Consider the following 27,795-nt stretch of genomic DNA (forward strand, 5'->3'; position numbering starts at 1 on the left):
CTGAATATTATTAGCTAGTAATGCTAGGTCATCAGCAAATCCCAAGCAATTTAGGTTTATTTTATCTTTCTTAGTTCCAATTTTAATATTCATAGGATTTTCCTTGTACCATTCTCTCATTACATATTCAAGAGCACAATTGAATAGCAATGGTGATAAACAATCTCCCTGTCTCAACCCTGTTTTAATCGTAAATGGTTCAGATATTTCTCCTCTAAATTTTACTTTGGATTTGGTGTTTGTTAAGGTTAACTGTATCATTTTTATTAATTTAGGATGAAGTCCAAAATTCCTTAATATTTTCATCATTGAAGATCTATGGATGCAATCATACGCCTTTTTGAAATCTACAAAGGTTATGACTAGTTGTTTTTGCCTTCTTTTGTAGACATCCATAACTAACTTCAAGGTGATTATCTGTTCTGGGCAGCTTCTCCAGCATCTAAATCCTCCTTGATATTCTCCCAGTTCCAGTTCTAGTTGATCTTTACAGCGGTTGTATAGTATTCTTGACATGATCTTATACGTGCAGTCCAAAAGGGAAATTCCTCTATAGTTGTCTGGATTTGATTTTTCTCCTTTCTTATGTAATGGATGTATTATAGCAGTAGTACAATTTTCTGGTAATTTCTCTTCATTCCAGATTTTTACTATGCATTGGTGTAATGCTATCTTTACTGGTTCTGCTGCATACTTCCAAAGTTCAGCAAATGTTTGATCTTCTCCACTTGCTTTGTAGTTTTTGAGTTCTTTCAAAGCTCTGTAGACCTCATTAATTGTAGGTGGATTTATATTTTCTGCTGGTGTTTTAATTGGGGTTTCTGTGTTTATCTGCAGAAGTTCTGGGGGATCTTCACAATTTAGTAACTTGTTAAATGTTTCTGCTAGAATTTCTGTATTTTTACTATTGCTATGGGCTAGGTTATTATCTTTATCTTTTAACATTAATGTTGGAGGATCATATCTTTGTAATTGTCTGCCAAATATTTTGTAATAATCTCTTGAGTTTGTTTTTTCACTATTTGTTTCTATCATTAGAAGTATATCTTTTTGGTACTGACGTTTAACTCTCCTTATTATTTTTTGTGTTGTCTTCCTTTGTTTTGTGAGTTCCAAATATGATTTTTCTGTTTTTTCATTTTGATGCCTTAACCAGGCTTGGTGTCGACCCAACACTGCTTCATCACATTCATCGTTCCACCACTGGTGTTTTTTCCTTGGATTTATAGGGGCAACTTGTTCAGCTATTTGTTTCAATTTGGGAATTATTTCTTCCAGATTATCTGTTATTTTTATATCCCTGGTTTGTGCTTCATAATCCTCATTTTGTATCAGTTTATGAGGGTCATAGGTTCTCTTCTTCTTTTGGTGGGATTTTTTCTTTGCTAATGGGGTTAATTTAATTTTAATTTTTATCATGTAATGATCTGATCCGGTATCTGTCCCTCTCAGTACTTTCACATTGTAAATTTCCTTGTGGTAATTCTTATCCATGCAGACATGGTCCAGTTGCCATTCTCCTTTTTTTCCAGTCTGGATGTTTCCAAGTTTTTAGTTTACTTGGTCTTCTCTTAAAATATGTCGACTTTGAGCAATGGTTTCTGCAAAATTCCACTAGTCTTATGCCATTTTTGTTTGTTCTTCTTTGTGCTGTCCATTTCCCTATTATGTCTCTATATCTCTTTTCCCTTCCTAGCTGGGCATTGAAGTCTCCAATTAAAATTTTGATGTGATTTTTATTAATGTTATTCGTCGTTTGATCTAAGAGCTCCCAAAATTTTTCTACCTCTTCTCTGTGTTCTTTTTTATTATTTTTATCATTTGTCGGGGCATGGGCATTTATTATTGTGTACATTTTATTTGCAGCTTTTAGAGTTAATGTTGAGAGCCTGGGAGATTGTGCTTTACATTCTATTATGGACTCTATTATTTTCAGACTCACCACGAATCCTGTTCCAAATTGTGGACACTGTTTCATGACTCTTTTCCCTGGTATTCCCTTCTAAATCCTATATCCTTGTGACTCTATCGGCTCCTGATCAGTATTTCTCATTTCTTGAAGTCTGGTTATGAGAATCCCCTTGCGATCCATTTCATCCGTCAGAATTTTGAGTTTGCCTGGTTGTATGAGGGAATTTATATTGTGTGTCGCAATGTAGTTTATTTGTCCTGTCTTGAGTTTTGGTCGTCTGTCCGTTTTGGGTATTTTCAGATGCTCCGACTCATCCAAGTTATCTTTCAGGTGACTGCCCACCGTATCCGAGTGCAGTCTTCCTTGGTTATTGTCAAGCGGTGGATTATTCCTTGAAAGATTTCCTTCCATGTTTGACTTTCAAAGGTAGTCAACCTTGTATGGAGCAAGCTCCGAGTTACAACTACGGTTGTTAGCCGTAGAGGTTGTTTAGTGTTTGGTCCGCGAGAGCTATTTTATTTCGCTCAAGTCCGCCGGTAAACCGGTGAGGACCCCCCTATCCGCCACCTGGGACGCGCCACGTCGGAGTATCACCTCTCCGCCTGCTACGACACCGTAGTAGGTTCGTGGTGAGAAATGTTTATAAAGTAATCATTTATGTAATTTGGCAAGTATTTTTGTCAGTATTACTGTTATCAGCATTTGTGCAATTTCCTGTTCTTCATGTCTCTTCCCTTTTTACAATTTACCACACAGAATTAGATTTATTGTCCAACAGTCATATCACGGTGTCATTTCTAAGTAGGTTTGCTTTAGCACTTCCCTTTTGCTATATTCTCTTACAAGTCTTAACATATTCTATAAACTGAGAAATGGGGATCTTTTCATTTGGGGTCTAGGCCTGTTTAGAGTCCTGTGGGAAATGTTGCTGCATGACTGCATACTAGGTCCTTTGTGAATGGACTCTGGTCACTTTATTGAAAAAGCTCTCTTCAAAGATAGTCATGAACACTGAAGATAAAGCATTGTTAGTACCTAATTGTGAAAGCACTTCTGACCATGATTCATTATACAGACTGTTTATAAAACTGGCAAAGATTTCTGCAGAGAAATTTCCTCGGTAAGAAATATAGTAAGGAAAACTCTTTCAGAATGTAAATATTTTAGGAATAACAGTGTGGTCTCTTCTATAAGAAAGATATACATCCCTTTCTTTCCCAGATATAGAAGGAATTGTAAGGATGTGGGCATTATGATGAGATAGCACAAAATTAATATTAATAAGTTGTTTCTCTGTGATGCCCATATTTGGTGATATGTTGTTTATAAGACTTTCCGTACTACTTGTTACTCTTTTGGGCCTATTTAGAAGAGGAAACATGTTGAAGCTGTACAGAACATTAAGAAATAGCTCCTTGGATGCAGATTCATTCACAAGGTTTCTATTGAAGTTCCCATAGACTATTATCATGGCCTTCTTAGTAAATGAATAATGTCCAGAACAGCTGATAATTTATTGATGAATATGTCTGTGTCCCCAGTAGGTGATGAAAACTCAGTGTAGGAATATCAATATTGTAAAAAAAGATAGATTGCTACTTTATTACTTTATACAGCTTCCCATGCAACTGAGCAGCGGTAGCTTCAATGCTTTTCAATACTCAGTATTTCTGCCTCATACCTCCTTTTATGTTCAACATTAGGTTTAATAAAAATGCAACTCCTCCACTTTTGACAACATTTCTCAGAACAGACTAGCCAGTTTATAATAAGTAACGTTATCAGTAACTAATTCAAAATCCCTGGACTAGTGTTTCATAATACATGTACAGCCAGTATTGTCATTGTTAACTGTAACTTCCAAGTTCAAAAGATTTATTTCTCAAACTCTGTTTATTACAGTTTAAAATATGAAAACCTTTAATGTAGATACAGTTAATAGTTGTACATACACTATTCTGTGTCATATCTGATCCATTGACTACTACAGGTATTCTAAGCCTTGTAGGTATTTTACGTGGCTGCATTCTAATGTTCTCCACAGCTGCTACAGATGAGGCTGCTGCTCCTGGTGTTGGATCTCCAACTGCAGTTCAGGCTCCTCTGTTTTGCTGGTGTAGGGTCCTCTGATGTAAATGATCTGACCTCTGCTGTAGGTGACCTGATGATTGTCATAGGTGACCCATGCTATGCCATGGGTGACCTGACCTTAGCTGCTGTGGCTGCCATAACTTTTTCTGTAGTTCAGTTGGCTGATGATTGGGAAGTTCGCATGTATGTTGCCTTGACCTTCATACATGATTTCACGACTGTGAGAATTTCAATTATCATTGCTTTTTTACCCTTTTTGTTCTTATGAGCAGGTGTTGCCGCAGGGGAGTGTCGTAGGACCTTGCTATTCACAATATACATAAATGACCTTGTGGATGAGATCGGAAGTTCACTGAGGCTTTTTGCGGGTGATGCTGTGGTATATCGAGAGGTTGTAACAATGGAAAATTGTTCTGAAATGCAAGAGGATCTGCAGCGAATTGACGCATGGTGCAGGGAATGGCAATTGAATCTCAATGTAAACAAGTGTAATGTGCTGCGAATACATAGAAAGAAAGATCCCTTATAATTAAGCTACAATATAGCAGGTCAGCAACTGGAAGCAGTTAATTCCATAAATTATCTGGGGTATGCATTAGGAGTGATTTAAAATGAAATGATCATATAAAGTTGATCGTCAGTTAAGCAGATGCCAGACTGAGATTCATTGGAAGAATCCTAAGGAAATGCAATCCGAAAACAAAGGAAGTAGGTTACTGTACGCTTGTTCACCCACTGCTTGAATACTGCTCAGCAGTGTGGGATCCGTACCAGATAGGGTTGATAGAGGAGATAGAGAAGATCCAACGGAGAGCAGTGCGCTTCGTTACAGGATCATTTAGTAATCGCGAAAGCGTTACGGAGATGATAGATAAACTCCAGTGGAAGACTCTGCAGGGGAGACGCTCAGTAGCTCGGTACGGGCTTCACCGAGGAGTCAAGCAGTATATTGCTCCTTCCTACGTATATCTCGCAAAGAAACCGCGAGGATAAAATCAGAGATATTAGAGCCCATACAGAGGCATACCGACAGTTCTTCTTTCCACGAACAATACAAGACTGGAATAGAAGGGAGAACCGATAGAGGTACTCGGGGTACCCTCCGCCACACACCGTCAGGTGGCTTGCGGAGTATGGATGTAGATGTAGAGGTTGTCTTCCAAAACTGTCTGCATAAAAAGGTATTGCATTGACGGCATCACTGCAGATCATGAACTTTATTATTCCAAGATTACCACATGAATTTTCCATGAGATCATGTCTTCACAGCACACTAGCAACAAAGAAATTCACTTCAGGTATTTTTCGCAGAGCTCCCTAATAACATTTGCACATTTTCTCTCTTTCCTATACGCAATGTTGACACCTCCAATTCATACACAGTCACTACCCATATTTAATATCATCTTACAGCATTTCAGTACTCCCTTGAGAGGGGCTCTAGAATTGGTGATATCCATAACATCATTGCCTTAATTTCTGCTACTTCCCTTCCAAGACTGTAAGATAGCATAGCAGTGTGGTGCAATGTTTTGATCGTGTTTGTCTGCTGTACTTGTGTACAGGACAGCTTTAGTGTGTAACACAAATTACTGCATTATCTAACAAGATTGATATAACTAAGTCAGATTGAAATTCATTTGACTCTGATGCTTCGAATCTATTAATGGCCCTTGACATGAATTTCGGATTGCTATACTGCGGTCAGAATGTTTTTGTCCTACAGTACTGTCATTCAGTTCAAATTCATGTTTCCCATTTCTGTCGCAAAATGTATTCAATAGCTCTTCAGTGTCCAAAATTTACTTTTCATTAATGAGAGTACTTTTTGTGGGTTCTTCACATTTTCGAAAAATTTGGCGATGGCTGTTACTCTTCAATTATAATGCGCGAAATGACAGCAACATGTTTTATTTAATTAATAAGCTAAATGTGCCCACCTGTGCAACACAGAACATAGTCTAACCCTTTCAATACATTTTTATGGCACGGAATGCCCTTTATTAGCACACAGTTGTGGTTTTCAGCAGAGCAAGTACTATTACATCTATGTGTGACACCATCTTGCCAAAGATTGTATATTCTATGTATTGCTGCAGCTTCATAGAAATGCTACCACCTTGACAGTTTCAGATGCTAAATGTTTTGTGATTGCTTAAAAATATTTCATATCCCTGTAAAAAATTTTCATATTTACTCTGATTTTTCCACTGAATGGGAAAGCAGTTGGTGTTACTTAAATATACATACTTTTATAGTGATATGCTTTTGACATACCAGTTTACTTTAATTGTTATTGGCATGTGTTTCAAACTATTTATAGCTATATATAAAAACAAAGATGAGGTGACTTACCGAACGAAAGCGCTGGCAGGTCGATAGACACACAAACAAACACAAACATACACACAAAATTCAAGCTTTCGCAACAAACTGTTTTGCCTCATCAGGAAAGAGAGAAGGAGAGGGAAAGACGAAAGGATGTGGGTTTTAAGGGAGAGGGTAAGGAGTCATTCCAATCCCGGGAGCGGAAAGACTTACCTTAGGGGGAAAAAAGGATGGGTATACACTCGCGCGCACACACACACACACACACACACACACACACATATCCATCCACACATATACAGACACAAGCAGACATCTGCTTGTGTCTGTATATGTGTGGATGGATATGTGTGTGTGTGTGTGTGTGTGTGTGTGTGTGTGTGTGTGTGTGTGTGTGTGCTTGTGTCTGTATATGTGTGGATGGATATGTGTGTGTGTGCGAGTGTATACCCGCCTTTTTTTCCCCCTAAGGTAAGTCTTTCCGCTCCCGGGATTGGAATGACTCCTTACCCTCTCCCTTAAAACCCACATCCTTTCGTCTTTCCCTCTCCTTCTCTCTTTCCTGATGAGGCAACAGTTTGTTGCGAAAGCTTGAATTTTGTGTGTATGTTTGTGTTTGTTTGTGTGTCTATCGACCTGCCAGCGCTTTCGTTCGGTAAGTCACCTCATCTTTGTTTTTATATATAATTTTTCCCACGTGGAATGTTTCCCTCTATTATATTTATAGCTATAAATTTATATCCACAATCAGTCTATTTTGCTACATTTTCATCACAGTCACAAACAAATAAGCATTGAAAATCACTGCAAACCCAAAAATAAAGGAAGTACTGTTGCTGAAAATGCTAATTATGGTAGCATAAAGTGGACTACCATTCACAGTGTCAATGAATTTGAAATGTATGAGCTAGATTTTCCTGATATTATTTTTATAGTTGTTACCTCTCCAGATGATGCACAGTAATGCACCTACTCCTGTGATGACACCACACGGAATGCAGCCACAGCCAACGCAACAGATGGTTATGGATGGAACGCCACACAGCTCTGGAAGTGGTCCAACAGATGTTGATATCCCTCCAGAGGCCCAGCCACCTGCCCCTTCTGCAACTCTTGTGGAGAATATGGATATGCATGAGTGCACAGCTCATGACCGAGGTACACTGTTTGCATTTATGATTAAATGCAGTGTTTGTCGTAACTTAAGGAACAAAACAAAATCAGCGTGTGCAATGAAAACAATGTCAGATTTTACTTGAAATTATATTCTTGAGAAAACAATATTTTACACTCTTGAACATGGAAAAGGCCTGTAGAAAAACTATATAGTGAGGTTGCATTTGAGCCCAACTATGGAAAATGATAGAAATGCGTGCCTTATAATTGTTCGCAAGCAATTAAGAATAGCTTGCACTGTTGTCTCTATCAATTGTCCTCAGAAAGCACAATCCCAGGCAGGTAACGACAGAAAATGTCCTACACAGTCATTTGGGATAATCCCCAAGGACCTTGCTATTCTTTAAATATTATGCTCCTCATGACTAAATGGATTCTGTGTAAAGTAACATTGTCACATTATGGAATTATTTCTCTTATTTTATTTATAGGAGCTGTCCGAAACAATAATAGAAAAGTACTCTTTTTCCCACAAAGCAGCCAAGTTATACAGGGCATAAAGAACCAGTACATCTCAGTTTCCTCTAGACTATTGCACATAAATAAAATCACTACCTACGGAATTGATATTCATTTGTGAAGAAACGACTAACACATTTTCCATAGTTCTTTGTAAATGCCACCTACTCCTTTCAAGTGAGAATACCACTGATTGGCAAGAGTGTAAGACCATCTTCACAAAGTTTAGTATGTACAGATTGTCTCATGTGCAAATTATTGGAGACCCATACGGGAGTTTAAATCATTGGCAGGCAGTGTTAGTCACTGTGTTTTCTGCTGTAATTCTGTGCAGTATTTTACATTAATTATATCAATCAAAAGATAAATGTTGAACAATCCTACAGTCTCTAGTCTGCTTTCAATCTTCCATTTGTACTTCATCAGGGATATTGTTGTTGCATATTTCAGCTTCATTAGTTCCCTAACAATGTATTCATTAAGGTTGGAGGAGGATGTGATTGGAAATAATATGCTTACTGTGGAATTTATGTTGATCTATGTTAACATTATTTTATGTAAGGGTCATTGTATTAGTTCACTTTTTCACCAAATCTTTTTCCTTTACATTATTTTATTTTTGTTCCTTAACTTATGGCAGACATGATGTTTGTGAAATGTTTGTCATTTTTTTATTCATTAAACTATGGGTGCAGTTGAATACACAAGCTATTTCACTCATGTTTCTGTTTCAGGTTTTGGATTAACAATTTTGTGGTAATTGAAAATTATTGCTTATTCAAGACTAAAGGAAATTCTGTTGCCGAAAATATAAATTGTGGGAATGTGAAGTGGGCCATCACTCAGCTGACAGATACATCTTAGATGTGGCCAGCTAATACATATCTAAAGGTATTTTGTTCTTATCAGGTAGGGAGGATTCTCAGATAGCAAAGGAGTAACTAGTCCCCAAATGCATTCGCACCAAACAATAGTTAATGTGATATGGAAAATATGGAAAGAGATGGTGTGTGTAATCAGGCTTTTGAAGGAGACAAGATTATAATAAATGACAGTTTGAGAGTACTATGATTTTAAAAATGAATAAATAAAGAACTACATTAAAAATGTGCGTAGACTGGGATACGAAACAGAACACTGCTGTTCATGGTGAATTCTCTTGCAGGCTTGCAACCTTTCTTCACTGCTTCAATTCTGTCAATATCTCTCTCCAATACTTTCGGAACTTGCGAATAGCTTTCCCGCATACCTTCCTGGACTGTCATTCCTGGAAGAAAACATATTATGGAGCTGATGGTTCAGTCAGTAAGAGTATTGCCCATGAAAGTTAGGAGACAAGGTTTGAGTCCAAGATTCAAGACTCAGTTTTAATCTATTATAAAATTTCACAACAATGCGGGTGCCACTGCAGAGTGAAACATTCATTTGTGGAAGCAACACCTAAGCAAATGACTGTGTCATTTTCTCCAGGGCAGTCTTTCTTTCAGCAGTGGTAGTCCAGCAAGCTATGCAGAACTTACATGAAGTGTGTAATATAGTATGGAGCTGATGATGGAATCAATGCTGTGAAGTCATACATGATTCGTGCCTTGGTAGAACAATCAAAAAGAGCATTGCTCAGGAAAGGCAAATATCTGAGTCCAAGTCATGCTCCTGTACACAGTGTTACACTATCAGGAAGTTCTTCAACAATGCACACTCCACTGCAGAGTGAAAGATACATGCTAAGATTGGCAAGATCTACAGTCTGTGTGAGCCCTCTGATTGTTTTGTGATTGTGATCAAATTGTATAATTTATCTTCAAACCATTGAATTGTTAGCAGCGATCTATCAGTAGTGATTGCATGTGGGATACCAAAGAAATTTTGCCAGGACCTGACACCTCGAAGATTATGAAATAGATAATAACTGTGACAATCTTAGTTATTACCAATAAATATCAGAGTCAGTAGTAAGCTGGGGAAACTGTGGTAATCTTTAAAAAGATGCATGAAGAATTGATTATCAAAATAGCTGGGCTTTAACATACTAGTTAAAAAGAAATACCTAATCACCCAAATTTGTTACAATTATTGTTAATAATCTTATATGTTATTTCCTTTGATTTTGAGAGGGCAAAATGTGGGACGTGTTCAAATTTAAATATACAGCAAAAACAGTGCAAATGAAAAGAACCAAAAAGTCAAAAGTCAATTAAAACAAAAGTAGTCCATTAGTAGAGGTAAGAGCTTAAGGACTCAGGGTGTTGTACAGCACAAAGTGTGTTGACTAACAACAGAAGATTTCATTATTGACGTATATATTTGTCCACTCATCTTCTGTAATGTCTTTAAAACAATGATTTGGAATGCTTTGTGTTACGATGAATGCCAGGTTGCTCTATAGCTCAGATTCTGCATTAGACAGTTATCTATCCGGGTTTGTACATCAAAGAAAGTACCACCTCCATTGGGACCACAAATAGTAAATCACTATGGTATTGAAACCCACCTCGACAACCGCTTTACAATCACTGTTATTCATTGAGAAAATCTGCAGTAAAAATAATCTGATTTGGAAAATCTGCCTTTTGTGCTGTCTTCACTATGTTACCATTTACTATTATTGTAAATTGAAGGAGCTTCTGTCTTGTCCTGACAGTGCCAAAAGGCACACCTCACAATTTGAGATCAGTTTACCTGTTCTGTGTGAGCTTGTGATGAGAGTTGTGCTATTAGTATATTACAATGCAAATTAAACTGACTGGTGTGTTTTAACCATTCTACACAAGTAATACTGTTTCTTCTCAAGTAGATCACAAATCCGGAATGAGATTCAAATGACCATAATCAACTTGCTTCATTTTATAAACCTTTGCTAGCATAACTATTGTGTACAACTTCGTACAAAGTGGCAAACAGTGGTACTGTCATCACAAGATTACTGTAGTATTTCCCTATGGCAATAAATAGTAATACCCTGATGATAATCTGGCTGAAGTGATATAAATAATTGTGCTGTGCATGAATGCGATTTTCTTACTAATCTTGGTTCTGATCTGATCTTGCATGTTAAAAATATGTACAAGAATACGCCATTGATGCTGGAACTTAGGTAATCCCAACTCATTATTTGTCATGTACAAAGGTGTTTTGAGATGAGTCAGTGATTTCCCACCCCTACCCCACCTCCTCCAGCTTAATTTGAATTACTTTGGGACAATGTTGTGCTCCACAGTGAGAGTAGTTGAATAACAACAGGTAAAAAGTTAACCAAAATTTTTTCCCCAAGAAAAGGCTAACCATACTCATTTACTGGTTTATGAATAAAATCTCGTTATCAATTCATAAGGAACATTCAAAGGAAACAGCAAGCTAAAAGTTTGTGCCCCTTTCCTGTAAAGAAGATCTGGTCTTCGGTTTTTATATTGCTGTGTTTATGCCACTTTTCCATAAAGATGATCAGAATGAACATCTGGTCATTATATTGCTGTGTAAACATTGGCTTTTCATAAAAATGTTCCTGGAAGATTAAAACTGTGTACTGGACTGGGACTCGAATCCAGGATTGAGAGTCGTCGTCAGGTAGCTCAGTTGATAGAGCACTTGCGCGTGAAAGGCAGAGGTCTTAGGTTCAAATACTGGTCCAATTGACACTTTTAATCTGCCAGAACATTTCATATCAGTGCCTAGTGCAAAGTGAAAAGTCATTCTGGATTGGCTTTTGATATTTGCAGTCATTATTTATAATCATAATCTGGCTTGCTAAGACTGATTTCTTTTTACATTATTCCATCAGCAGCCAAACAGTGGCTATGTTGAACATTTCTGCTTATTGTATATGGAAATAATAGTGCATAAAATAAAGCAGTGTTATTTTTAAGGAAATACTGCAATATTTGAGGTATTATTTAGAAAATGCAATGCATGTACAGAACTGGCTGATGAGTTGCAAAAGAGTTTCCATAGCATGTTAGTAGAGCCAGTGTGAGGGCAAGTGGTTCTCTGTAACATCAAGTGAATGATCTGTCACTACAGATGTAGGAGTTGAAAACAGATCTGTGTGGAAATAACAAGACATAAAATACTTCAGTTTGTTGGTTTGGGTTGAGTGAAACGTTATCAATCAAAAAGAGCATGATAGTTGATTCATTGTACATACACACACTGTGCTCTGCAAAGTTAATTAAGTTAAAGAAGAGATGGATGACCTCAGTTAGGTGTTATTTTCATTCAAAAGAAATCATATTTAATCTTGATACAGAGGTATAACTGACAGGTGTATCTAGTATTTCCTAAATGGAGGTGGTATTTGAAAACTATATATGCAGCGTTTATATGTGTTTGCTGGCCACATTACAGCTCCATCTGTTGGGTGAGTGATGACCTGATACTTTTCCCAATTTTTCGAGATGATATTAAATTAGAAATTAGCATAATACGCCAGTATTCACATCATGCCCATGACATCTGGTTAGATATGATAATTTTGTCTCCTTCCAAATCCAGTGTGCATGTGTTTCAAAAATAACAAAAAATTAAAAGATCTGGTTGAATCTCTAGTTTCTGGAATTTTTAAAATTTCCTTGTACAGGGAAATAGTATTTGTTTCTTGGGTATTATTTTGTTATTACTCACAAATACTTTCCTTGGTTTATAACTGCTGATGCAGATTTCAGATTAACGTTTCTTCACTTCTGCAATTCTATAGCTAACTCTGTCTTCTGTTTTCCTCCTCCAACTCCCACCCCCCATACCCAACCCCAAATGAAATTAAAATCAGGAGATTCTCTCTCCTCCTCCTCTCCTCTCCTCTCTTGTCCTCTTTTTCCTTTCTTCATAAAGATCTAGACATTTGTTACCCTCCTCTGATTAATCTTAATGTGGCAGCTGTTAATTGGATTTCCACTTTCCTGTTACAAATATTATTGTTTTTTCTGAGAAACCTTTGTTTGTTAACAAACTTCTCACAGACATTTGTAATTTCGTCCAGTCAGTATATTATGACAGTGCCCAGACTGAAGTAAACATCTTTGAGGATAATCTATAACCTGAGAATGTTAGTAAAACCATTAATTAATGATACATACACTGAAGAGCCAAAGAAACCGTACACCTGCCTAATATCGTGTATGGCCCCCGTGAGCACACAGAAATGCCGCCTCACGACACGGCATAGACTTGACTAATATCTGAAGTGCTGGAGGGAATTGACACCACGAATCCTGCAGGGCTGTCCATAAATCCGCAACTGTACGAGAGGGAGGAGATCTCTTCTGAACAGCATGTTGCAAGACATCCCAGATATGCTTAATAGTGTTCATGTTTGGTGCCAAGTGAAGAATCATGGTTGCTTGGATTAGGAGTGTACAACATCTTTGACCCCAAGATGAAGAATCCTTGTTAACATGCGATAGATGTTACTCTGGTAAGTCTGATTAACTTTGCAATGATTCAAACACATTTCAAAGGTATTTCACTGCAACAGATACAGATTAGGGAATAATATATTCGCTCGTCAACCAGTAGGCCTGTCTTGCACTCTATTTAGGCAACAGAAAAAGTGGGAAGTTTCATAACAGCGCAAAATCATTTTGGAAATTATGTTTTGCTGTTATTTCTCACAGGGGACTGTGTGTGGAATTGGGAAAGTAGAGATAGAGGTGGTTTGTTGTGTTATCTTGTCATGTGGTCTTCCATCCAAAGACTGGTTTGATGTAGCCTCTTGCAGCGTACAGCCACTCTAACCTGCTTACCATAACAGTCAAGCCTTAGTTTCTCCTCTAAAGCCCTCCGCCCCCCCCCTCCCCCTTTTCTACACACAAGTACACTTGTACATGATCTCACTATTGGGCCCCCTCTCGGCGCGCACACACACACAGGCCACTCCCTGCCCCCCACTTCTTCTTCCCTGTTTAATGCAGTACCTCTTCATTAGTTACTCAATCTACCCATCAAAGCTTCTGCATTCTTCTGTACCACCACATTTCAAAAGCTTCTATTCTCCTCTTGTCTGAACTGTTTAACATTCACGTTTCCCTGGCATATAAGGCTACACTTCTAACATGAACCTTCATGCACTATAGAATGTTCTCTTTGTAGTTCAACTGATGAATAAATAGCTGTTGGTAATAATCAGAGCAGCTTTCTATTACCAAGATCCATTAGTTTTACAAAATGTAAACACTGTAAAAGAACTTCACGTATTCTAACCTAACTATGCATGTGGTATGTATAAAACTATTCCAGTGATTAGAATATTTCTTGCAGTATGAAACTATGTCCCAGTGATGACTAACTATAAGTGACTATTGATGACTGTAAGAACATCGCTCAAGGTGTCTAAAGAATGACTGAAAGAGTTTCTCTAATACCTATGAAACTGCTTGCATAGGATACTCATTACAAAATTTTAAAATACAGAGCAATTACTGTACATATTTAATAATAACATAAATTGCAGAATGGTAGCCGATACATATTTGATAGTGAAATTATTTTAAGTATTGGCTGCATTGTATTAAAATGGTGTTAGTATTAGGGTGTTTCACACTGTTTTCACTGTTTTCTAGCAATTCTCACTTAAAATATTCTAAAAAGTAAAATCTTATTTTACATATTTCTCACTAGCCTACCATTTCAATAAACACACATCTTTTCCCCAAAAATATCATTGCCATCAATTTCGGGTTTCAACCAGCTTTTTGTGCCTAGTATTATGTGAGTTTCATTGCTTTGCAGGAGCACTTCAAACTCTGCAGCTTTTTCCCCAGTTGGGATGTTGTCCCACTAAGTTCCGCCACACCTCGCTGAAGGTTAATTTTGGCACAATGTTCATACAAAAATGTCTAATCTCAGGATCACATAGTAACTTTTGCTCACATAAGGCAACACTTCCACACATTTTTCAAATTGAAGTGACCCAACCAGACAATTTAATTCCTCTGACCTTGAAGACTTCACAGTACTGTCTCCTACCACCTTCAATCTTCAGTATGGTGAGGTTGTTGACAATGTCTTTGGATGTGCCTGTTGATCCATGCCTACAATATTTTGTATTAGTGGAGAATAATCTGCACTTATCCCTTACTTCCATTGCCATATCAGTCTTCTCAAATTGTGTTCTCAACCTGACTGGAGATTACTGTCTCACCCTGTCGTGACATATAGGGTAACAGGCCCCTCAGGAAGGTGTCAGGTGTCCTGTGATTGGCTTCCTTCAGTGTAATCTTATTCACCTCATCATTCTCACCTAACTTGTATGATTGTACATTATGTATCCTATCTGCAAAATCTTCCATTGTTTCACTGTGTCTTTTCATGATTCTGCTTAATCATTTCCAAAACAACCTTGCCCTCTGTTGCTCCCTATATCATTTTGAAGGCCTTGTTCCAATTGCCCAAATGACTTTGCATTTTTATTGCCTCTGTACACCTAACAAAAGTTTTACCTCTCCCATCAAACATAACTTTGTCACTTGCAACAACTGATTATCTGACCAACACTCACCCCTTCTGATCTTTTAAGGTCCTGCACAAAAGACACCACATTTTCAGTTGACTTGTCAGAAAAGGAAGTAATCAGATTGGCCACAGCTGGATCTAGTTCAGCCTCGGATGGCTGGATTGATAACTGCTCATCCTTAATTGCCATTTGTTATAGTAACTTCATTTTATCTATGGTTAACTGTGCTAAGTTATCCAGTAAAACCTGCGATATCACTGCGGAAACACCATGTGTCTGTGAACTCTGCTATTGTGAAATCTTCAGCGCCTGCTCACTAAAAAGTACAACATAGCTCTAATCGACATCAATGTGTACTCTACACCTTGCCATGCACCACCTGGATTCAGTAAACTGCCAAGCAGTATAGCCATAATGACAGCACACAAAAAAATTCTGCCAGCACTGATTCTGCATAAGATGCACTGTACCCTAGCAGGTTCCAGTGAGAACATCTTACTGGCTACAGACAGTACTCCCTACAGTTCCCACAAAACTGAGACACAACAGTAGGTCCCACTTATTTGACTAATGTAACTTTCAAGTTCCATTGTATTTCATACCTGGATCCCATCTCTTCTGCACACACAAGTAGAATCAACAGTTTGCTCCCTCATCCCACTGTGTGATGACACTGCAAGCTGTGACTGTGACGTTGTGAAGGTGAGCCTTCTGATGTCCACTGAAGTTGACTTCAACACATCGGAAGTCAACCTGGGGGGGGGAGAAGGGGAGGTGTGATGTGCCACTTCTATGCTGGACTGGTCAACGGCAGTGGGTTGTGGCGAGGGCGCAGCCCAGTGCCAGTGTAGTAAAATAGCATTTACAACTCAATCACTTTATTACAACCCATGCAGCTACACTCTGACGCCGTAGTGAGCAGCCACGCATCTTATGGTGCAGGAAGCGCATGTGGAGTGGTGACAGTTGGTGGCCAGCCAGTGGGTACTGACATATGAGCCCCGGAATGCTGATGCCTGCAGCCAGCTAGCAACATACATCCCATTTCAGTGAGCCGTGCTGTGTCCAAGTGGTGAAGTGATGCAAAGGCAGACTGGTATTTCACTTGCAATGGATGTCACCCTCCCAGTGGAAATCCTGCTTTTACTAATGGCTGTGTAAAAGCGCTGATTGCAGTACTGCTCTGGTCACAACCTGTTGCACCCTGGGCAGGAGTCAAGCTGCTGCTGGGGCAAGCCTGAAGTGGCACATTAGTGGAGTGGCACCAAGTCCCAGAAGACAGACTTTGTGCTAATAGTGTGTGCCATAGTGGCAGCTGACCGGTCTCATGGTGGCTGCTTGCTGACTCATGGTGTGGCGGTGTCTGGTATAGCCCTGTCTGGTAGTTACTCGGCTGGGCCTTGAGTATCTCTGCTAAAAAGTCACATCTATTTACATGAGATAGAGGCTCATTTGTTGTTCCCATGTGCCATCTAGTCATGTTCCTGACACATTTTCATGTTCCCTAAGACCCTATCTTACCACTGCAGCCGGCTGCGGTGGCCGAGCGGTTCTAGGCGCTTCAGTCCGGAACCGCGCGACTGCTACGGTCGCAGGTTCGAATCCTGCCTCGGGCATGGGTGTGTGTGATATCCTTAGGTTAGTTAGATTTAAGTAGTTCTAAGTTCTAGGCGACTGATGACCTCAGATGTTACGTCCCATAGTGCTCAGACCCATTTGAACCATTTTTTACCACTGCACTGGTAGGTTCATGGCACCGGGCCTGGTCTGTCTCATAGTGCATAAACAGCCCTGTTGCTGTAGCTGGTATGCCAACATACTGTGCTCGCCAGTTGCTTGTGGCTTTTGCAGTTCTGCACTGCTATTTTTCCACAATGCTGGCACTACTCTACACCAACACTATCAATGTTACAATGTTAGGCCTGTTTGTAAGTACAATGTCTAATTTCCATTTCATCTGGGCTATCAAAGTAGCTGCGCGAGTCTATTTCCCAAGACTGTCTGTCCATCCTGGCAGCAATGAATCTGTATACGTTCCAGTCTGCACTTGATGATTAAAGTTGCCTTAACTAATATTGTATAATCTGAGTATTTGTGGACTCCTGAGTATAGACTTTTTCTGAGTAATTCTAAAACTGTCGCAGGGAATCGGGTGGCCAGTGGAAATTTGGATAATTAACTTGAGTTCACCTCGGCCTGTTACTTGCATCCAGATAGCCTCACAGTTTGAATCAATGTGGGCCATGATAGACACAGTATTTCTGTCTACTTCATGAAAGCCCCCTGTATGGAGTCAAATGTGGCTTTTCAATATATGTCCCGAATCTCGTAAATATTTTGCATCTTGTTATTTTGGGTTTCAGTCAGCTCTCTGTTCCAAGAGTAATATGAGTGTGATAAGGGAAAGGCTCGGAGAAGATGTTAAAACCTGGTAGTGACTGTGTGTAAATTGCAGGTGCCAATGTTCTGCACAGCAGTGACAGCAAAGCCAGCTATGTATTGCACAGCTTCAACTAGTATAGCAGGAATAGTGTGGCTAGGGCCAGTATTGTCATATAGACCTAAATCAGTATTAATAATTTCTACATTTGCGGTGTCCACATTTGAACATTTCTGCCTGTAATACTTTACATTTTATTTGTCTTTTTTTTGGGAGGGGGGGGGGGTCTGTTTATAAGGGAGGAAGATTGGGTCTAATATCCCACCAACATCAAGGTCATTAGAAATGGGAGCACGAGCTCGGATTGTGTCAAGGATGGAGAAGGAAATCAGCTGTGCCCTTCAAAGGAACCATCGCAGAATTTGCATGGAGTGATTTAGGGAAATTGTGGAAAATCTAAATCTGGTTGGTTGAACATAGGTTTCAACTGTCGTCCTCCCAAATGCGAGTCCAGTTTGCTAACTAGTGCACCACCTCGCTCTGTGGAAACATGTAGTAGAAACATATTGAAGCTGTGCAATACATTGCTTGGATTTGCCCTCATTCCTATACACATCATTGGCACCTCCAACTAATACACGTTCACAACCAGGTTTTAATATTTTCTCCCAGCCTTTCAGTACATCCTTGAGAGGGTTGCTGGGATTGGTGATACCTATAACATTGAAACATGGAACACTATTTAGCATAATATCCACTATTTCCCTTCCATGACTGTAAGATGATATAGCAGTGTGGTCATTTTTCCATGCTGCACTTAACCGCTTAACATAAAATCCTGAGTATACTCATTTTTTTGATTCTGACGTAATAATAAAACGCGGAGTATACTCAGGCTTATCATTTCCGACTGGCACACGTTTTAAAAGGCCGAATTTACTCATTCTATCTCGTGTTTTGGCAGTTCCTTGATATTTTTGGTAGATGTCACTGTGGTGTGTTACTCTGAAGTGTATATTTCTGGGAAGAGATGTCTCTGAATCAGGCAGTTGTACTAGCGATCACTCTACAATCTGTTCTTGCAGTTTGCCTGTTATTTCCTCACGTTTTATGAAAATGGAGAGTGAAGATGAGTTGGATATTGAATTTAGTGGGTCTGAGAGTTCTGAAGATAGTTATGAAGAGAGTTCGGAAGAAGGAAGAGATGAATCAGTTTCTTCTCAGTGTGACATTGCGAGCGCCAGAGTGTGGTACGAGATAGATCCATCTAAGCCACTGCCACCTGCTGTACCACGTTTTCCTTTTACAGGTAAACCTCAAATTAATTGTGAACCCTGTATTGAAGATGTCTTGCATTATTTTAGACAGTTCATTGATGACGGATACATGCAAATTTTGGTTACCGAGACCAACAAATATGCAACACAAAGAAACATCCCGGCATGGAAGCCAACAACAATTGATGAGATGTACATGTTCGTTGCTGTAATATTGTTACAAAGCATTGTGAAAAAACCCACATATCAGATGTACTGGACAAAAAGAGCTATATTAGCCACACCAATTTTTAGAGAGGTTCTACCATTCAAGAGGTTTGTCAATTTGAATTACATTTTTCGGACAATGCAACCTATAACGCAGATAGCCGTCCACAACCCAAACTGAATAAAGTATGGCCTGTTGTGAGCTACCTGTCGGCTAAATTTAGAAACAGCTGTGTTCCAGAGAGAGATGTCACTGTAGATGAAAGCCTGCTGTTATATAAAGGGCAACTGGGATGGATCCAGTATTTGCCACTCAAGAGAGCTAGGTTTGGCATAAAAACATTCATGTTGTATGAGTCACAGACTGGATATGTTTTGTTGCTTATTATTTATGTTGGCAAGGGCACTACATTTGAGGAAGAATACAAGGATCTACCAATGTCGTCACAAATTATAATGACACTAATGCAACCCTTGCTAAATATGGGATACTGCTTGACTCTAGATAATTATTATAGTTCTCCCCAGCTTGCTGACATTCTGCTAACAAAAAGAACAGATATTTATGGCACCGTGTGTCCTACTAGAAAAGAAATGCCGTCTTCTTTCCGGACCAAGAAACTGAAGAAAGGGGAGGTTGCAGCATTCCAGCGAGGTAAACTGACTGCACTGAAATGGAAAGATAAGAGAGACATCTGCATGCTGTCCACTATCCACAATGCAGAAATACAAACACGGAAAGTAAGAAACAAATATATTTCCAAGCCAATGGCTGTATTTGCTTATAATGACACAATGGGGAGTGTGGATAAAGCTGATCAGCACATTGCAAACAATCCATTGCCATGCAAGAGGGGTAAAAAGTATTACAAGAAGATATTTTTTCATCTATTAGAATTAGCAGAGTGGAATGCCTTTGTCCTATATAAAAAACATGGAGGAAAGCTCACTGCCCTTGACTTTCACATGGCTGTTGCTGAACAGCTCATTGCCAAACATCAGGGGGAGGAATGTTCACCCAAAATCAACCCCAACGCGACTTGTTCCACGTCATTTCCCATCTACGATTCCTCCGACCGAGAAGAAGCAGAATCCAACAAGAACGTGTAGGATGCGCAGTAATGTGCGTGATGCCAGAGGGAAGAAGGCACGGAGGGAATCAAGATACATGTGTAAAGACTGTGGTGTAGCTCTGTGTATTGATCCTCGCTTCAGGGTATTACACACAGCCACAAACATATAAAAAATGGCTCTAAATTTTAATGGTTAGTGTTGCTGTTCACTTTTAGTGCTTCGATGAACAGAATTACTATAATTTTAAGAAGAAAAAAAAAAGTTAAGCCATCACGAGTATACTCGTGATTTTAAACCAAGGGCTATTTAGAGATGAAAATGTCCATTGTTAAGCACCTAAAAATAACTTCATTGTTACTGTCATTATTGTGCTTCACTGACTATTTCACTTTGGCAATAAAAAAATTAGTTGAAAAAAGAACCATCATATTGTAAATAATACATATTTTAAGAGGTTAACGTAAATAAGTGGAGCAATGTGTGAACCCACAAGAAGTTTCATTTATTAAACACACCAAGTGTGTCCACACATACAACACAGAGCATAGCCTTACACCTTCCACTTCATTTTTATGGAATGACAACAGTGTGAAAGGGATAGATTGCTTCTTGCCACACAGAGGAAGCATTGAGTCACAGGCTGGCACAATGTGAAAGACACCTAAACATTTAAGCTTTTGGCCAAAAAATTCCTTTTCTGAAATAGAAAACACACACACACACACACACACACACACACACACACACACACACACACACACAGTCGCAACTCACACACATCTGGCCCACTGTCTCTTAGCACTGGGGCTGACTTAGAGACAGTGGCCATGTGTGAGTGAGTTGTGCTTGTGTGAACGTGTGTGTGTTTTTCCCCCTCCCCCACTTCTCTCTCTCTCTCTCTCTCTCTCATATATGAGACTGGATAAGTCAACAACATTCATGTTTACTTTCATAACTCTCAGTATTCCTGCTCTCCTTTTCTGCTCCCCCCCCCCTTGCCCCGCCTCCCCCCCCCCCCACACACACACATCTTTTCTGCTCCCCCCCCCCACACACACACATTTGATCGCAGAAGAGTGAGGTCCAATCACTATTTCTGTTAATGAATGCTATTGTTGATTCAGTGATGTACTGAGAAATTTGACAGCTTCTTTTTATCTTATATTCTTTTTTCAGGACACTATCCATTGCATTCACATGAATTTCCAAGTAATTTTCCATCTCCGATGCAAGTACAATCTCATCAACATATGGGTGTTTTTTTTCCCCTGAACTTCAATTCCTTTTCCATATCTGACCTTAGTTTTCTTTACTGACTGCTTGATGACACACTGAATAGCACAAGAGATAGGATAAATTTGTCCTTAATTTTTTTTATTGCTAGCTTGATGACAGATTGATAATGTAAGGGACAGACTACAACCCTGTCTGACTTCTTTCTCAGTTACTGCTTTCTTTTCATGTCTGCCACTGCAGTCTGCTTTGTGTTCAAAGTATGCTTCATATTTTCCATTGTATTTTATCTACGGAAAATTTGGAATTTCAATGAATGTATTCCAGTCAACATTGTCAAAATCTTTCCTTAATCTACAAATGCTCTAAATGTGTGTTCAGCATTCTTAACCTGTTTTCTAAGATAAGGCATAGAATCAGCATTGCCTCTAGTGTTCCTACATTTCTCCAGAACACGAACTCCTCCTCCAGGTTAGCACTAAACTGATGTTTGAGTCAGCACTTATTACCTTTGATATTTGGATTATAATGGTTCTTCCAGTTCTGAGAGTTTTTGGCCCGCCTCATATAATCTGCTTACAGTTGAAACAATTTTTTTCGTGGTTGGTTCTCTCAAGAAGAGAGAATGAAGTGTACTCTAAGTGCCTTGCTTTTTCATGTGACTTATAACGCTCTGTCAAAGTCTTCTAGCATTATCACATCACCCATCACATCGTTATCTACTTCTCCTCCCTTTCCATAAAATTTTCTTCAATTTCTTTAGATTATGTAGCCCTTCTGTATTATTCCAACCACCTTTCAGTCTTACATTGTTTGAATAGCAATGGCTTGTCATTTAAGTTCTTAATACTGAGGCAATGTGATTCATAGTAATACAGGTCACACAATGCAATGCTTATCAGTGAGACACTTGCATTTCCACTTGAACGATACAATATACAATGCAGTATGTGATGCAACAAACAACAGGACAGGATGAATTGCGTTTCTGCCTTAGTTACAATTATGAACTTTTCTGAAGAGGATAATATTTTAGTTTATCAATTTTTAAAGCTCAAGCAATGGAAAAAAGGAAGTATTAGGTGCACCTGTACAATGATATTAATATCAAAGATAGTGCACCTGTGGTTTCTCATGATCTCCCTCAATACAAACATGAATTCCACAAATTAAGTAGAATGAGCCTATCAGTTTCCACTTCTTGGGGCAACTACACTTGTGCTCATAAATTAAGGATAATGCAGATACATGGTGAAACAACGCTCTGGTGGGCGGCTTGTGGGTTTAAATCACCTTGGGATATGACCGTGCGGTGCATTTGACCAGCGGTCATCACACGGTGGCACTGGCAGCGGTCCACATACGCAGAGGTGTGTTGGTGCATGTCAAAGTACGGTGCAAAGAGTAAGTGCTCAGATATTTTCAGATGTGCTAATGGTGACTGTATGTTGAAAATGGCTCAAAGGACACATATTGATGACATTACGAGTGGTAGAATACTAGGGCGACTGGAGGCTGGTCAAACACAACAGATCATAGCATGGGCCCTCTGTGTGCCACAAAGTGTGATCTCAAGATTATGGCAACGATTCCAGCAGAAAGGAAATGTGTGCAGGTGCTACAGTACGGGATGTCCAGTGTACAACACCACAAGAAGAGCGATATCTCACCATCAGTGCCCGCAGACGGCCATGGAGTACTGAAGAAAGCCTTGCTCGGGACTTTACCACAGCCACTGGAACAGTTGTCTCTAGACACACAGTCTACAGACAACTGAACAGACATGGTTTATTCGCCCGGAGACCTGCAAGATGCATTCCACTGACCCCTGGTCACAGGACAGCCCGTAAAGCCTGGTGTCAAGAAAACAGTGCGTGGTTATTGGAACAGTGGTCCCAGGTTATGTTCACGAACGAGTCTAGTTATAGTCTGAACAGTGATTCTCGTCGGGTTTTCACTCAGCGTGAACCAGGAACCAGATACCAACCCCTTAATATCCTTGAAAGGGACCTGTATGGAGGTCGTGGTTTGATGGTGTGGAGTGGGATTGTGATTGGTGCAAGTACACCACTGCATGTCTTTGACAGAGGAACTGTAACAGGTCAGGTGTATCGGGACATCATTTTGCACCAGTATGTCCACCTTTTCAGGGGTGCAATGGGTCCCACCTTCCTCCTGATGGATGATAATGCACAGCCTCACCGGGCTGCCATCATGGAGGAGTACCTTGAAATGGAAGATCTCAGATGAATGGAGTGGCCTGCCTGTTCCCCAGGCCTAAACCCCATCGAGCATGTCTGGGATGCTCTCGGTCGGCGTCTTCAAACCCCTAGGACACTTCAGGTGCTCTGACAGGCACTGGTGCAAGAATGGGAGGCTATACCCCAGCAGCTGCTCGACCATCTGATCCAGAGTATGCCAACCCGTTGTGTGGCTTGTATATGCGTGCATGGTGATCATATCCCATATTGATGACGGGTTACATGCGCAGGAAACAGTGGCGTTTAGCAGTACGTGTTTCAGGTGGTTTTCTCAATTTATCACCAATACCGTGGACTTACAGATCTGAGCCATGTGTGTCCCCTATGTGCCTATGCTGTTAGCGCCAGTTTTGTGTAGTGCCACATTGTATGGCACCACATTCTGCAATTATCCTTAATTTATGAGCATGAGTGTAGTATCAGCTACTATGTCGAAGCAAGACACATTTCATCTTGGTATTTCTCCTGCTAAGAAGCAGCTAATTACAATATGGTAAGATGGTGATTAAACTTGAACCATAGCTTCATCTATTTGTCAAAGCAGCTGTAGGCAACTTTTATTCTAAGATGTATATTTAAATGTACGGGAAACAGGACTTGCTTAGTTTGTATACCTGCAGTCAATATTCCCAGAACCTTAAATAGGGACTCTCCCATTTAAGTTTTGAATGAAGTAATTTTTGGAGTACAGTCAAAATTTGACAATCCCCAACCAAAGCCATAAGTTTATTATCTAAATGAGAAACAGCAATAGTGAAGAAAATGAGTTAAAAAACGATAGTACAGATTCCACAGCAAATTCTTACCTGTTTCATTTCTGTTGCTATCTCCCTCCACACCAAGTTGGTCACATCTGTCCACAACTGTGATTGCATAGTGTAATCCTACAGACAAGGGCGTTTCTCAACAAGCTGGACAAAAGATATCATCATCGAAGTGTCTGTTGTGTAAATGGCATGTTGACTACATGCTGCACAGACAGAAATGCACAGGCTATATGTCATCTTCCCAGTATAAAGCACACATGCAAGTGAATGCTTCGGGTTGTATACGCAGCAGCACGAGAAATCTTGACAGTGTGACATGCAATCATTTATTTATTTTTATGTATTTATTTATTGTTCTGTGGGACCAAATTAAGGAGAAGTCTCCATGGCCATGGAACGAGTCAATACATGAAGTTGTAACACGATATTAAAAACAGATAAAATGAAAGATAAAAAAACATATTCAGGTGACAAGTCGTAAGTTTAAATAAAGAAAATCAACAATGTAACGCAGAAATTTGCTTAATTTTTTAGCTCTTCCAGGAGCTCCTCGACAGAACAGAAGGAGTGAGCCATAAGGAAACTCTTCATTTTAGACTAAAAAAAATTTGGGCTACTGCTAAGTCGTGTGTGGCACGTCATAGCTCATTGCAGCCAAACCAAAAATGTGCCACACACTTACTTGAGAATGGAAAGAGGTAAAGCTTTTCTTCCAGTGATTTGTGAGATACACTTCTTACGCAGCAATATACGCAGTAAAATGCACCAAACGTAAACTGCGACTAGGCAGTACAATAGAGGTACGTATCGGTGTTGTATCGCTTTCATCCCAGAGTGAACCAGTTAAGTCAGTTCTGTTATGTTTCCCTGCACTTCTCCAATGCAGCTTGCTTATGCATTGTATCGCATGTCATATCGTATATCGCATTGCCTCATTGTGAACCGTGCCTAATATGAATATGGCTGATGTACTCGCAAAAGTGAAGCTGTGCGTGGAAGGACCAAGGAGTTGTTCCTGAATTGCTTAGTCAGTAAGATCGTTGAACACGGAAGGCAAGGTTCTGAGTTCAGTTCCCAGTCTGGCGCACAGTTTTAATTAACTGTGATGTTTCAAACCTGTGCATAGTCCACTGCAGAATATAAGAGTAATTTAAGAAACAACATTTAGGCTGGGTGGCTAACAATTTCACCGCAATATCCTTTCTTCCAGAAGTGTTAGCTTAGTAGAGTATGCAACAGAGCTTCTGTGAAGTTTATTAAGTATGAGACTAGTACTGCCAGAAGTGATGGTGGGAGGGTTAGTTATGGGTCATGAATCATCCCTGGATAGCACAATTGGTAACAGGATTGCTTCCAAAAGGTAAACTTCCAGGTTCAAGTTTTTGTCCAGTACAGTGTTTTCATCTGCAAACACAGAGTAGTGGATATTCAGAAAAAGAATAGAAGACTGACTCTTACTGTGAAATTTTTTCACAGTTGGCAGAGTAACAAGGAAGACTAAGTTGTACTTCCTGTCTGTGGATTGTTCTTTCACTGGTTCTGGTATCTGAGTGCTAGCAGAAATTATGAGCATTACTTGACAAGGATGTGTCACTATTGGCTCATACTACACTTTTTGTAGATAGAGCAGCAAATACTGTCAGTTGATGACTTCTGCCTCCTAGAGTGACAGTTTCATTCATTGTTTCTGTGACATTCCAATACCGCTGCAATATGTTGGGGCGAATCTGAGTTAGTTGAAGTCTGGCATCATGGAACACTCTCCAACTTGTGGATCCCTCTTAGAGCTCATTAAATTTTATGTAAACTTCGCGATTTTTGCAGCCACCTCATGATGTATTGTCTAGACATGTCTGTTCAGAGTTCCATGGCCGATGACTGTTTTATTGTTAATATGATTATTTGCCAGCGTGAGTGGCTCATAGAAGTATCCCCCATTGGTCAAGACGGACTGAAGCTGAGCTTCTGGAAGGTATTGTCTGAAGGTCTTTCCGTGGTTAATACTGGCTTGCCTTCTGACTAACATCCTGTTGTCATTACTCACTATTTTAATTCTATTTTTTTATTGCAACACAGCACAGACAGATTTGTTAATTCCTTTCCACAGATGAACATGAATTTTTGGCAAATTTTAAACTGTGTTACACTGCAGTCAAAGTGAGCTCTTTTTCCAACAACTGGAAACCTGTCATTCTCTCCTATCGTGTACAGTTAGTATGCATTGTTGAATTTCCTATTTGTATGACCTAATTTCAGAATTATTTGGAATACATGGAAAATTCAAGCTTTCCATCCAACCAAATGGGATAGGAATCTGGAAGGACATCATGGCACAGAGTTTAAAAAAAATTCGAGCTTATTTAAGAACTGTGCAGATTGTTTGATGTGTTGTGACGTATCATGTGTAATTGTGCATGTTGCGTGATCCTGAAATACGTGATGTAGAATAAATTTATTTTAAGTGATATTTGTTCACATTAGTGTCACAATTGTCCTATAAACATTAGAGCAAATTAGAACATATACCATAGATGAATTTTAAATTGTTGTATTTTAAATTCATTGTATCTGCATTGTCTTATTTTCTCCAATATAAATAATTCCTTTCCTTTATCATTTCCCTCCATTTCTTATGTAATCAATATCACTTGAATAACTCTGTATTGAGTTTGTGATCGCTCTAAGCTTGTTGACACCAGTGCCTACCAATTTAAATTGTATATTACAGCACCGAGGATGGTCACTAAGTGACCAAAAATCGATTTTGCGGTTAATAAGACAAAAAAAATATGACCAATGCTGTCTCTCCTTCCAAGTATATCCATTATCTGATCATGGTGCACAGGGCACTCCATGGAGTCGCCAATCAATAAAACTCTGTATTGGATAGTATTTTATGGAGGACAATGGCACACGGAAGTTCTTTACCTGCACTGTGTTCCATAATCATTCTTCCTCCTCTCATTTTGACAGTTGCTTTGCACTTTTACACATCATTGTATTCAGTGGTTTTTCCTCTTCCTCCGTCCCCTCCTCCTGTTTATGTTCTTATTTGCTGCATGCTCTGTTGTCAGTAGAATGTTGAAAAGCTCATGATCAAACAACCAACTAAAATACAAAAATTTATTTGTAACATATTGATTTGTTATTGTGTGTGTTAGGATACAATATATTAAACAATGGAAA

The 27,795-nt window shown here is 39.3% G+C and overlaps 1 protein-coding gene across 1 annotated transcript in view; it reads left to right on the forward strand.

Annotated features, from left to right (window-relative positions):
* The window catches only part of LOC126474902 (protein bric-a-brac 1), a 261,416-nt gene that overhangs the window by 159,113 nt on the left and 74,508 nt on the right, over positions 1-27,795 (forward strand). The window contains exon 5 of the mRNA XM_050102399.1: positions 7,282-7,489. Within this exon, the coding sequence (XP_049958356.1) occupies positions 7,282-7,489 (208 nt within the window). The remainder of the gene's footprint in view (positions 1-7,281; positions 7,490-27,795) is intronic.

Source organism: Schistocerca serialis, chromosome 4 (assembly GCF_023864345.2).
Source record: "Schistocerca serialis cubense isolate TAMUIC-IGC-003099 chromosome 4, iqSchSeri2.2, whole genome shotgun sequence".
In the NCBI taxonomy this organism is placed as follows: domain Eukaryota; kingdom Metazoa; phylum Arthropoda; class Insecta; order Orthoptera; family Acrididae; genus Schistocerca; species Schistocerca serialis.